Here is a 12,971-nt window from a genome sequence, read left to right on the forward strand (position 1 = left end):
GTTCAAGAAGATTATCTACCCGGCTATCATGTCATGAGTGAAAATAAGATCAATTTTCAGGCAATTGTTTTCTAATTACCTTATGTTTAAAGGTTTTAGCAGCAGTTCTGGACAGGTTAGGCGGGAAACATAATTTGTGTAAGTTAGGACCACTTTTGCTGACTCTCTTATGGAAAGAGGGCCTGTAGGAGAGTAACATTAACCCATATGTAACTAAATTAGCCATGTATAAATGGAGAGGCCCTTTAACAGCCTTTTCTGTCTCTTAGCCAGAAAGATACATCACTGCAAATGAAACACAGAAGGTCTTGTTATTAGTACATGACCTAAGGTTAAACTCCAGATGCCTCAGTAATACACTGCAAACCACAGGCACTATGCTCATTTTGAAGGCTCCCAATCTATGGATTATACTTACAGTCCAAGTGACCTGGATGGCAGAAGAATTGAGAAGGACAGGAGTACGAAGTTGCGCCATGACTTCACCAAGCTCGCTTTGCACTTGTCGAAGGTCGACACCCTGCCTGGTGGGGCTGATATCTGGAAAATATCCAGAAAACAGAGGATATTATTTTCCAGAGGACACAACAGAAAGAGTGTTAAAACAATCATTGCAGCACTTTGAGATGATATTCAGAGACCCCTCTAAAGTGAAGATTACGCTGACGCTTGTGGTTATCATACTCAGAGGAACAGCATTGAGTCATCAGATGAAGACTTTAGGAATGGTTTCCATTATGCTTCCATATGCAGCTCATAAAAAATGGCAAACCTTACAGAAAAATCAAGATGCAAAAACGAACAGAAAAACATATTCCTCTTTGCACATAATCCATAGAATAGTACCTCTTACGTCCCCCCCTCCCCATCATTCCTCTGTATCGTCCTCTTTTTTTTAAAAAATGTAACACCTTTTGGGAACATTACAAACACACACATGCATCATAAATTCCCATCATTATTACTTAGCCCTTTCCTCATCCACCCCATCTCAATAGTTCACTCCCCTACAGCCCTATATTAACACACATTGTTATTCCCTGCCATCATCTCAGATACCTCTTCTGGTTTCTTGTTGCATACACACCACACACAGTTTGTAGGAACTTGTCAGTGTTATGAGATATTTTAAGTTATAATTGGCCAATATATTTGGAACTAAATTGTCACTGCCGATCTTTTTACAACAGAAAGCCAATGGTATCTTCAGAAAGCAACATTCCTATCACAGATTCCTCATTATAAGAGAGACAAACAAGGCTTTTCACATCTGCTTACAGATATTTGTGTTGGTGGTGGTAGTCTACCATTGCTGTCGGGGTCAAATATTGTCTTAAGTACCAGAATTACTTCTAATCTGCTCGTCTGTCAAAATGCACCCCATAATCATTCAGTATAATTAAGGTTGTATTTATGATATTGTATTAAAATTCCAATTACACTGATACCCTTTTAGGTGAGATCAAAAATCATGCTGTAAAAACTAGAAAAAAGTATTTTTGAACTGAGAAAAAATGTGCATTTATCTCACTCTCTTGTCAGGCATTTTCAAGTAGCAGGTTGGATTTGTTTTTTATTGGCAACTTTCCCACCGTACCATTCCAGTGTGCTATCATAGAATTATTGTTCTTGACACTGAGTGAACTGAATCGAACATTAATACAAAAACATTGTAGGATTATCTTTGGGGCCCATAAGCAGTAGATAGTGCATATGCATCTATTTATTTATGCAGTTTTATATAGAACGTACGTGGCCCCAGGGAAACTAAGCACTTAACAAAGAAATAAAATGATCTACAGATATACGTCAGTTTGTTCATCCAGCAAAAAAGTAAAATAATAACAATAGAGCCAATATACATAGGAAATAGTTTTCCCACAAAATAGAAGTAGAACCAATAAACATAAATAGAGGGACAAATAGACCTCGGGAATAGTTGGAATAATCAGCAGAGAGGAATAAGGAAGGAACTCAAAGGGAGTGGAACACTTACCAGCAGATCACTTTGAGAGGGTTGGGTGGGAACGTATGATGGAGAGGTGTCTATGGAGGTCAATCTGTGGTCAAGTGTTAGATGAAGGTTAGATAAAAGACGGGTAGTTCTTTTAGACAGGTGGTTCTCAGGCACAACCAATATGTTTTTGCAACAGGAGGCTTATACTTTCATTTTTAAAAGCTGACAGAACATTATAAGACGTGTTAGTTGAAGTGAATTTAAAATTCTGGTGGCTACCTGAGAAAGGTTACAGAGGGAGATTTATTATAGTCCTACTTGCTAGTGCACTAATGTTGATGTTCTTGGTGTCTCAAGCAACATAGTTTCTTTCCTTTGTTGGCCAAAAGATTCACAGTGAGGAAATGACAATATAAATAGAATCTGGAGCTGACCTGATGAGTCGACAAGGAAAGATTATCAGTGTTTAGTCTTTGCGACTATCAGGTCAAGTATGGGGCCTTTGGGGTGGAGTGGTTATTGGCATTGTTGGAGGAGGTTATTTTTATGAAGCAACATTGAGAACAAAGTGACAGCTAGGATGTTAGCATTACCCCAGTACAGACTGAAATGAACTAGGACGATGGTTTACTAAGAAGTTATCAGTTGGTTCATCATCAACTGTAAGCATTCATCTTTAAAGGTGTTATTGCCATATGGACAGTAATAGATAATGTTTAGTCTGACTTTTGAGGAGTTAAGAGTGTACATTTCCAGAGAGAGGCTTTGGAGTGGGGGAATGGAGCCCCGGATCGAAGAAATAAGTAGTGGCAGGAGGTGCAGTCTATGCTTGCTGGGAGCTGACATGTCATGGCTGGCCCAGGGGAGACAGCTGATCGGGTCACAGCACCGGAGGTGCAGGACTGGATACTCCTCCATCGGTCGGAGTGTGGAAAGGTGTCCCTTCGCGAGCCAGGAGGTGCCTGGACAAAGACGAGCTTCTGCCGCACTAACGACAGTGATGTCGGCGGCGGCCTGCTGCCAGGAGACTGTCGATCAGGCGTGGACCGCCCAGTGGACTGAGGACCCCAAGCGGTTGAGCTGGAGCCTACACACCCAGGTCACAACCCCCCCCCCCCCCCGAGAAGAAGGTAGCTGTCGTACCAGGGCTCAATTCGGAGCCCTGGTGGGGCGCGGAGGATTTTTGCTGAGGCCCTCGGATAACAGGGCCCACGTTAGTCCCAGTCACAGCCTGAACAGCAAGTCGAGTGTGGTGCCCATCTGGGAGGGAGAAACCTATCACAATGAGTAAAGACAAGTGAACATGGTCCATGCAGCAATTGAAGATCGACCAAGACACAGCCCCACAGACCAGTAGTGGTCGGTGACTGGGCCGGAACCATCAGGAACACAGATATTGGCAGCCATCGAGGAGTCCGGCCTGGCAGTCCAGATGAAAATGGACGCAATTCCAACCACACATGAACCTGTTGAGAGCGGATTTGCGCACGGTGGCGTTTCGACAGAAACCAGGTGACTGAGCTCAGGTAAGAAGTCTCCCAGTTAAAGCCGACAGTGCATACACTTAAAGCCTTTTCAAACAAGCTGGAAGCCAGAATGGAGGACGCTGAGGGGTGATTGCGCAGATGCAATCTCCAATTCGTCGGATTCCCGGAGGGTGCGAAGAAGGTTGGAACTGAAGTCTGTCTGGAGAAATGGCTGAAGTCGACGTTCCCCTCTGCACGGCTCTCTAACTTCTTCTTCCGCTGACTGGGGCTCCCCCCGGACAATAATTGCAAATCTTTGCTCTACAGATACCGGGACTCCAATGTATGTTGCTGTACCATGCCAAGTTGAAGGTCATGCACAACAACTGGACCTTCTTCACGACGCCGGAGAAAATATGGGGAATATCTGGAGATTTGAATTGGGGACCGGATTCAGGATACATCCACGGAGTGGAGATGAGGTAAATCTTTGAAACTCGCAACAATGGGACTGCAGCTGGGGAAACGTAGCAGGTGTTGGAGGAGGACATGATCCATTGGGAGGGGAATAGTCATGACGGTTGGCAATATCTCCTTGGAGTCTCAACAGCAGGAAAGAGCGGTGCCAGGGCACTGCGCAAGATGGTTACATCGGTGGATTTCGAGGCAGGAGGAGGCGAGTGGCTCACCACTGAATGCAGTAAAGGGATGGTGGGAGAAGGGTGCTTAAACTGGGCATGGCTTCAATGTGACTTTTGAGTTATTCTCAGTCTCTCTCAGTCTCAACATGCAACTGAGTAGAATCAAATGCAAGACCATTCTCTACTTGTGTGCTGCTGACTGATCTCTCATTTGGTAATGTATGTTATTGGGATGGGCACATGGGGCGGCCATAAGAGAGGGGGGCTAACTCTGGTGGCCTGTGATACCAACCTCCCCTTTTTTGTGTTTGATTAGTATATCACGGTTTTCTGTTTTTGTTACTGTTGGCCAATTGGTCAGTTTCTTTTATTAAGTACCTGTTGCATGCACATGCTTGGAGCTGGTCAGGGGGAGACCCTGGGGCACACAGGAGGGGGATGGTGACTGCAGGAGGCATTGTAGCCCTTAGCAGTCTGATTCCTTAGCATTCCTCTTGCATAAGGTAGCATCCGAGGACAGATCTCGCTAGCCTGCAACACTTGAGCGGCACGAAATTATGGGTAGGGGGGAATTAGTAAGAATGAATGTGCAGCCACAAATTGAGTTGTGGGGTGTTTACCCTGGGAGAGGGGTACAAGTCATTACACAGTGTTTTTTGTTGCAGCGGCACACATTGAGGAAGAGTGAGGGTTGGGTGGAATGGGTAGGAGACAGGGGAGGGAGCATGCGGAGGTGCTGTATAATGATTGGTGCAATAAAACTGCAGTCTTGGAATGTAAGGGGGCTCACCTCCTTTGTTAAGCAATATCGGACACATACCTACCTTAGGCGCTTGAGGATTGGCATCGCTTTCCTTCTGAAGATGGACCTCATGGAGGGGGAAGCCCAAAAGCTTGGTAAAAAATGGCAAGTGCAATTTTTCTTTGCTACTTATTCGTCATATGCTAGGGAAGTGTCCATCTGGGTGGCGGCAGGGGTCCCCTTCTAGATGAAAGGACAAACTGCAGATGTGGAGAGGCATTACATACTGCTACACTGCACCCTAGATGGTCATGAGTTGTGTTTGCTGAATGTGTATGCACCGAATGTAGTCGATGGTGATTTTTCTGGTATATTGGAGGATGCTCTACTGCCTTATGCTGGTTCCCGGGTCATTTGGGTGGGGGATTTCAGTTGTGTGTTAGATGGCTTATTAGACAGGCATCCACTTGACAGGGTATGAAGCCGCACATGGTTAGTAGTTTGTAGATGTGTGGCGGGAGATTCACCCCTCTGTGGAGGAATAAATTCCTGTTCCTCACCAGCTTATGCCACTTACAGCAGACTAGATAGATTCCTGGTTGCAGGGCAGGGAGTGGTGGACATCAGAAAGGTATTGAATTAGGTGCAGTTCCTCCAGGGTCATAGCCACGGGGGGCATTTGAATGCCGGGCCTGCCCTTAAGAATCTTTGACCCCCCCCAAACGACCAAGGCACCTGATACAGTATAGGCCTACAGTGGAGGCCTAAATAATGCAGCAATATTAACTTAATTATGTAGCAAGAAAGCAAATTACACCATTTAATTAAGTACATTTTTTAATAGTATCACATCATTATTTTGTCATTTTTGCACATGGTTATTTTTAAGAAACAAGGTCCCATTCAATTTAAAGATAGGTATAATCTCACAATTTTCCAATCAAAAATTGGATTATATGTTTTATTCAAAAAATGATTCAGATATAATACAATTGCTACGAACCAAAATACATGTGGTGAAATAAGTGAGCAGCCCGTGAGTTGTAAAAGGAAATCAGCCGATTTCCTAGCCGCAGGCAAGTGACTTAAAATGTGACTTTTTGTGTTTGTGAGAATAAAGGTTATTGAAAGTCACAATTGAACAACATCTCGTACTCAAATAAAAATTTACAATGTATTATTAGGAGATTAGAGATGTGTGTCGACGACGTTTCGATCCCCAAAGTAGTGGTGGGATCTCTTCAGGACTAACCGATTGATGAAATGCCTGGGAAAGTATGCCTGGGTAGGTAGGGAAGGAAGGGGGGGAAAAAAGGGGGTAGAAGAAAAAAGAGAAGAGGGAAAGGGTTATTAAAAATAGAAAGGAAAAGGTAATATCAAAATGAAGCATACCAGGGTAAGGATGCACTGGAGAGGGAGAGCAATGTGCATGCTAGGGATATATACGCGGGAAGGGTGAGAAGGATTGGGGTGGAAGGAAAAATAGAATGTGAGGGAGCAGCAAGGGGAGGAATGATACCAGAATTGGGGTGTGAGTGTAAGAGAGAACAGACGGAGGAATGGGCAGAGAAAGTGAAGGTGGAGTGGGATAGTGCCTTGGGAAGGGTGGAGGGAAGGGGAAAAGGGAAAAGAACTTACTGTGCAATATACCGCTGGAGAGCGAGAGTTACAGCAGGTGAATGAGCTAAAAGGATCTCCTGTGCCACAAGGGAATTTCTGTGGGCGAAACAAGGGGGGGAGAGAATGAAGGGGATGAAGTGTCAAGGAGCCGCAAGGGGACCGGAGGAAGTGGAGGGTAATAATTACCTGGAATTAGCGTAATAGGACTATAGGAACCGTCAAGATTGAGGATGGTGGAGAGTTAAGTCTACGAGCACTCATTCCGTGTGGCCGGACAGCGGAAATCCAGTCTTAGGTAGTGGAGCAGTGGAATTCCTGGAGGCAGGAGAAATTAATTAGGGGGGGTTGGTGTGGTGAATGGAGTGCCGGTGAGCGGCGTAATGAGTTGTAGCAGGCCAGCGCGGTAGCCGTTAATGGGGTGGGATAACAATTACCTGGGAATTAAGCCAGGAACTGGATAGGTCCTGGTACGGGAAAAGCGGCAGAAAATTCGCCGCGAGTAAAGAATCCTTCGTGCTGGAAAACGGAGAGCCAAGACTGTTCACGCCAATGGTGGGTAATCTGTGGGCGGGAAAGGGGGAGTAAGTGCTGGTAGTACGGAGAAGGCCGAGGGTTAGTGGGGGGCCGATGATCGTTAGAGGGGCGATCACAGTACCTGAAGGGTCAGCTGGTTCTCCGTAGCGAGACTGGGCTCGAGTAGAAGTTCCCGGGTCTGCAGCGAGTGTCGGACCGGAAGGGGCAGGTCATATGAATTCTCCTACGTAGGAGAGGGTGTGTGACGAGGGGGGCGTGTCCCGAGTAGTAAGTGCGATAGAAAGGGAGAAGAGACACGGGACGGGGAGAGACGGACGGCGTTGTGAGGTTAAGAATGAAGAAGAAGGAGTAAATACATACGAATAGGAAGGCAAGGAGGGGAATACATGTGGAGAGAGGGAGAGGGGGCCCGGAGCAGGGAAGCAATGATAATGAGAAATGAAGTAGATTCGGGAAAGAACAAGGTAGGGTAATAATAGGGAGGAGTACATTAAGAGTAAGAAAGGCAAGAGTTAGCCGATCGTGCTACAAAGAGTGAGGGGTGGAAGGAGGTACAGGGGGTCCCAGGCGGGGGTGGGGCAATTGGAAATCAGGCACTGTTGGCGAGGGGAGGTGTAAGGTTGAAGAGTGAAGGTGTAGAGAATTGGATATATCGAGAAAGGGTAAAAGGAATAAAAGAGATAAAAAGAGGGGGGGGGGGGCAAGACAGTCACAGTGTATGGACAACATATTCATACAATGATAGCTTATTACAGAAGATTGGACCAGTCCTCCTGACGATTAAGCCCGGTGTGCAAACTGTCAGTACGAATTATCCATTTTAATTCCTCTTTGTCCAAGAAAGCAGCAATGTTAGTGTTCCTTGGGGGGTTGTTGGACCACGTTAATGACTTGCCATCTGATGTCGTCCTCAGTGTGGTTCAGGTTGGTGAAATGATCCACAAGAGGCGCATTAGGTGTTTTGCAGCGTATACGGCTTCTGTGTTGGCAAATCCGGATCCTGATCTTTTGTGTCGTTTGTCCAACATAAATCAAATCACAGGGGCAGGTAATAGCATATATCACATTGATAGTGTTACAATTTGAGAAATGTGAGAGAGTGACATCAATGTTACCATGCACAAATTTTTTCGTGTCTTTAGTGAAATTGCACACACTGCAATTACCGCACTTGAAATGGCCTAGCAGTGGTGGTAAACCCCATGCGCCTCTAAGGGATTGGTCCTTTGTCTTGTTGGAAAGTGCTGCCCTTACAAGGTGGTCTTTTATGTTTTTGCTTTTTTTGAAAGCAAAAAGAGGGCGTTCAAAATTCAAAATGCCGGCGTTAATTGTTGGCCAGTGTTTTAGAATGCATTTCCTAACTGTGTTTGAGATGGGTGAAAAGGTGGTCACGCAAACTATCTTGTCGTCCCTTCTTTTCTCTTTGGGGCTAAGTAGAGTCTCCCTTGGGCAATACCATGCTCTTTTAAGGGCTTTTTTCACTAGTTTGCGTGGGTAGCCTCTGTTGGTCAATTTTTTGGAAAGGATGGAGGCCTCCGCAAAATAATCTTTTTTAAGATAACAATTGCGGCGTATCCTAAGAAATTGTGAGTAGGGAAGGGAGTCTCGCAAGGCTCTGGGGTGATGGCTGTTGTAAGATAGTAGAGTGTTCTTTTCTGTGGGTTTGCGATAAAGCGTAGTATAAAGACCGCCATTGTGAGCTTTGATAGTTAGGTCAAGAAAGGCAATTTCGTCTCTACTATTGTTAACAGTGAATTTGAGGCCATTGCAGTGTGAGTTGAGCCAGTCTTTGAATTCAGTGAGGTTCTCCTCACTGTTGTTCCAGATCAGGAAAATGTCGTCAATGTACCGCTTCCATTCCAGAATAGAGTTTCTGAAAGGGTTCATGGGAGATAGTATGCGGTATGTCTCCAGCCAATCCATATAAAGTATGGCAAAATTTGGAGCAAAAACGGAACCTCACTGAATTCAAAGACTGGCTCAACTCACACTGCAATGGCCTCAAATTCACTGTTAACAATAGTAGAGACGAAATTGCCTTTCTTGACCTAACTATCAAAGCTCACAATGGCGGTCTTTATACTACGCTTTATCGCAAACCCACAGAAAAGAACACTCTACTATCTTACAACAGCCATCACCCCAGAGCCTTGCGAGACTCCCTTCCCTACTCACAATTTCTTAGGATACGCCGCAATTGTTATCTTAAAAAAGATTATTTTGCGGAGGCCTCCATCCTTTCCAAAAAATTGACCAACAGAGGCTACCCACGCAAACTAGTGAAAAAAGCCCTTAAAAGAGCATGGTATTGCCCAAGGGAGACTCTACTTAGCCCCAAAGAGAAAAGAAGGGACGACAAGATAGTTTGCGTGACCACCTTTTCACCCATCTCAAACACAGTTAGGAAATGCATTCTAAAACACTGGCCAACAATTAACGCCGGCATTTTGAATTTTGAACGCCCTCTTTTTGCTTTCAAAAAAAGCAAAAACATAAAAGACCACCTTGTAAGGGCAGCACTTTCCAACAAGACAAAGGACCAATCCCTTAGAGGCGCATGGGGTTTACCACCACTGCTAGGCCATTTCAAGTGCGGTAATTGCAGTGTGTGCAATTTCACTAAAGACACGAAAAAATTTGTGCATGGTAACATTGATGTCACTCTCTCACATTTCTCAAATTGTAACACTATCAATGTGATATATGCTATTACCTGCCCCTGTGATTTGATTTATGTTGGACAAACGACACAAAAGATCAGGATCCGGATTTGCCAACACAGAAGCCGTATACGCTGCAAAACACCTAATGCGCCTCTTGTGGATCATTTCACCAACCTGAACCACACTGAGGACGACATCAGATGGCAAGTCATTAACGTGGTCCAACAACCCCCAAGGAACACTAACATTGCTGCTTTCTTGGACAAAGAGGAATTAAAATGGATAATTCGTACTGACAGTTTGCACACCGGGCTTAATCGTCAGGAGGACTGGTCCAATCTTCTGTAATAAGCTATCATTGTATGAATATGTTGTCCATACACTGTGACTGTCTTGCCCCCCCCCCCCACCTCTTTTTATCTCTTTTATTCCTTTTACCCTTTCTCGATATATCCAATTCTCTACACCTTCACTCTTCAACCTTACACCTCCCCTCGCCAACAGTGCCTGATTTCCAATTGCCCCACCCCCGCCTGGGACCCCCTGTACCTCCTTCCACCCCTCACTCTTTGTAGCACGATCGGCTAACTCTTGCCTTTCTTACTCTTAATGTACTCCTCCCTATTATTACCCTACCTTGTTCTTTCCCGAATCTACTTCATTTCTCATTATCATTGCTTCCCTGCTCCGGGCCCCCTCTCCCTCTCTCCACATGTATTCCCCTCCTTGCCTTCCTATTTGTATGTATTTACTCCTTCTTCTTCATTCTTAACCTCACAACGCCGTCCGTCTCTCCCCGTCCCGTGTCTCTTCTCCCTTTCTATCGCACTTACTACTCGGGACACGCCCCCCTCGTCACACACCCTCTCCTACGTAGGAGAATTCATATGACCTGCCCCTTCCGGTCCGACACTCGCTGCAGACCCGGGAACTTCTACTCGAGCCCAGTCTCGCTACGGAGAACCAGCTGACCCTTCAGGTACTGTGATCGCCCCTCTAACGATCATCGGCCCCCCACTAACCCTCGGCCTTCTCCGTACTACCAGCACTTACTCCCCCTTTCCCGCCCACAGATTACCCACCATTGGCGTGAACAGTCTTGGCTCTCCGTTTTCCAGCACGAAGGATTCTTTACTCGCGGCGAATTTTCTGCCGCTTTTCCCGTACCAGGACCTATCCAGTTCCTGGCTTAATTCCCAGGTAATTGTTATCCCACCCCATTAACGGCTACCGCGCTGGCCTGCTACAACTCATTACGCCGCTCACCGGCACTCCATTCACCACACCAACCCCCCCTAATTAATTTCTCCTGCCTCCAGGAATTCCACTGCTCCACTACCTAAGACTGGATTTCCGCTGTCCGGCCACACGGAATGAGTGCTCGTAGACTTAACTCTCCACCATCCTCAATCTTGACGGTTCCTATAGTCCTATTACGCTAATTCCAGGTAATTATTACCCTCCACTTCCTCCGGTCCCCTTGCGGCTCCTTGACACTTCATCCCCTTCATTCTCTCCCCCCCTTGTTTCGCCCACAGAAATTCCCTTGTGGCACAGGAGATCCTTTTAGCTCATTCACCTGCTGTAACTCTCGCTCTCCAGCGGTATATTGCACAGTAAGTTCTTTTCCCTTTTCCCCTTCCCTCCACCCTTCCCAAGGCACTATCCCACTCCACCTTCACTTTCTCTGCCCATTCCTCCGTCTGTTCTCTCTTACACTCACACCCCAATTCTGGTATCATTCCTCCCCTTGCTGCTCCCTCACATTCTATTTTTCCTTCCACCCCAATCCTTCTCACCCTTCCCGCGTATATATCCCTAGCATGCACATTGCTCTCCCTCTCCAGTGCATCCTTACCCTGGTATGCTTCATTTTGATATTACCTTTTCCTTTCTATTTTTAATAACCCTTTCCCTCTTCTCTTTTTTCTTCTACCCCCTTTTTTCCCCCCCTTCCTTCCCTACCTACCCAGGCATACTTTCCCAGGCATTTCATCAATCGGTTAGTCCTGAAGAGATCCCACCACTACTTTGGGGATCGAAACGTCGTCGACACACATCTCTAATCTCCTAATAATACATTGTAAATTTTTATTTGAGTACGAGATGTTGTTCAATTGTGACTTTCAATAACCTTTATTCTCACAAACACAAAAAGTCACATTTTAAGTCACTTGCCTGCGGCTAGGAAATCGGCTGATTTCCTTTTACAACTCACGGGCTGCTCACTTATTTCACCACATGTATTTTGGTTCGTAGCAATTGTATTATATCTGAATCATTTTTTGAATAAAACATATAATCCAATTTTTGATTGGAAAATTGTGAGATTATACCTATCTTTAAATTGAATGGGACCTTGTTTCTTAAAAATAACTTTCTACCCTTGGTCCCTTCTGATCAATAGGGTTTCCTTGTTTCTATTTTTGATTTTTGCACATGGTAGCACTATCTGGGCAAAGGTTTGACTTTATTAGTACCAGTTCCACATCCAAATTCCGCTCATGGTAAGTAACTGAAAGGTGACCAATCAACCTTTGCGAAGAACCTTCCTCTGCATGGCAGCACGCGCTGCATTTTTTTGTAACTTTTGATCTGTTTGATCTAGAAACAAAATTAATTATTTAGTGAAAATCTGCATTATACAGTAGATGATCGATTATGTAGCAAATTAGGTAAATTCATAATTACGGGTTAAAGACTGTAGCCGCAGAATATTATAATTCTGAAGCCTCAGAATCGCATAATTCCATTGGCCTTGTCCACAGGGAGTGTGAAACAAATACTGTAGGATGCCAAATTGTTTCTAATTCACAAAAAATTTAAATACCGGAAAATTAACTGTATAAATGTTTTGACATATACCAGCAGTTACAAAAGCACAAACAAACCACATTTTGTTTTGTAATTCGGAAGTAATGGAAACAAAGATTTTTTTTTGTCAAAAATGTGTTTATTAGCATTTTATCACACATCACAATACAAGCTGACAAACGATGCATCAGAATAATTGCAGACGGTGTGGCATGCGAAGGAAACCAAACATTTAAGTACTCCACTGGCTATATAACCCCGCCGGTATCCTACAGAGACGTAAGAGTATAATCACAGCTTCTTCACCTGCAAAGGTGGGGTGTAGCCTATATCAACGTAAAACATACCACTCTTCCGTCTTTCTTTTGTGATGATGCTAACCCAAAGCCTTCCAACGGGGAAGGTATCCTTCTAAGGGAGAGAGTCCCTAAAATAGAACTCCCAGGATTTTAAGAACAGACAAAAGAAAACCCCTCCCACCCTACCCCGTACTGGTGGCGGCTATACAACGACAGCGTGGATTCACGGTATCCT

At 44.9% G+C, this 12,971-nt stretch overlaps 1 protein-coding gene across 1 annotated transcript in view; it reads right to left on the minus strand.

The window, feature by feature from the left end:
• Positions 1 to 12,971, minus strand: part of ROBO3 (roundabout guidance receptor 3) — a 1,168,980-nt gene that overhangs the window by 343,461 nt on the left and 812,548 nt on the right. Inside the window, exon 13 of the mRNA XM_085646102.1 lies at positions 419 to 540. Coding sequence (XP_085502228.1) covers positions 419 to 540 — 122 coding nt within the window. The remainder of the gene's footprint in view (positions 1 to 418; positions 541 to 12,971) is intronic.

Source organism: Triturus cristatus, chromosome 3_1, assembly GCF_964204655.1.
Source record: "Triturus cristatus chromosome 3_1, aTriCri1.1, whole genome shotgun sequence".
Taxonomy (NCBI): Eukaryota; Metazoa; Chordata; class Amphibia; order Caudata; family Salamandridae; genus Triturus; species Triturus cristatus.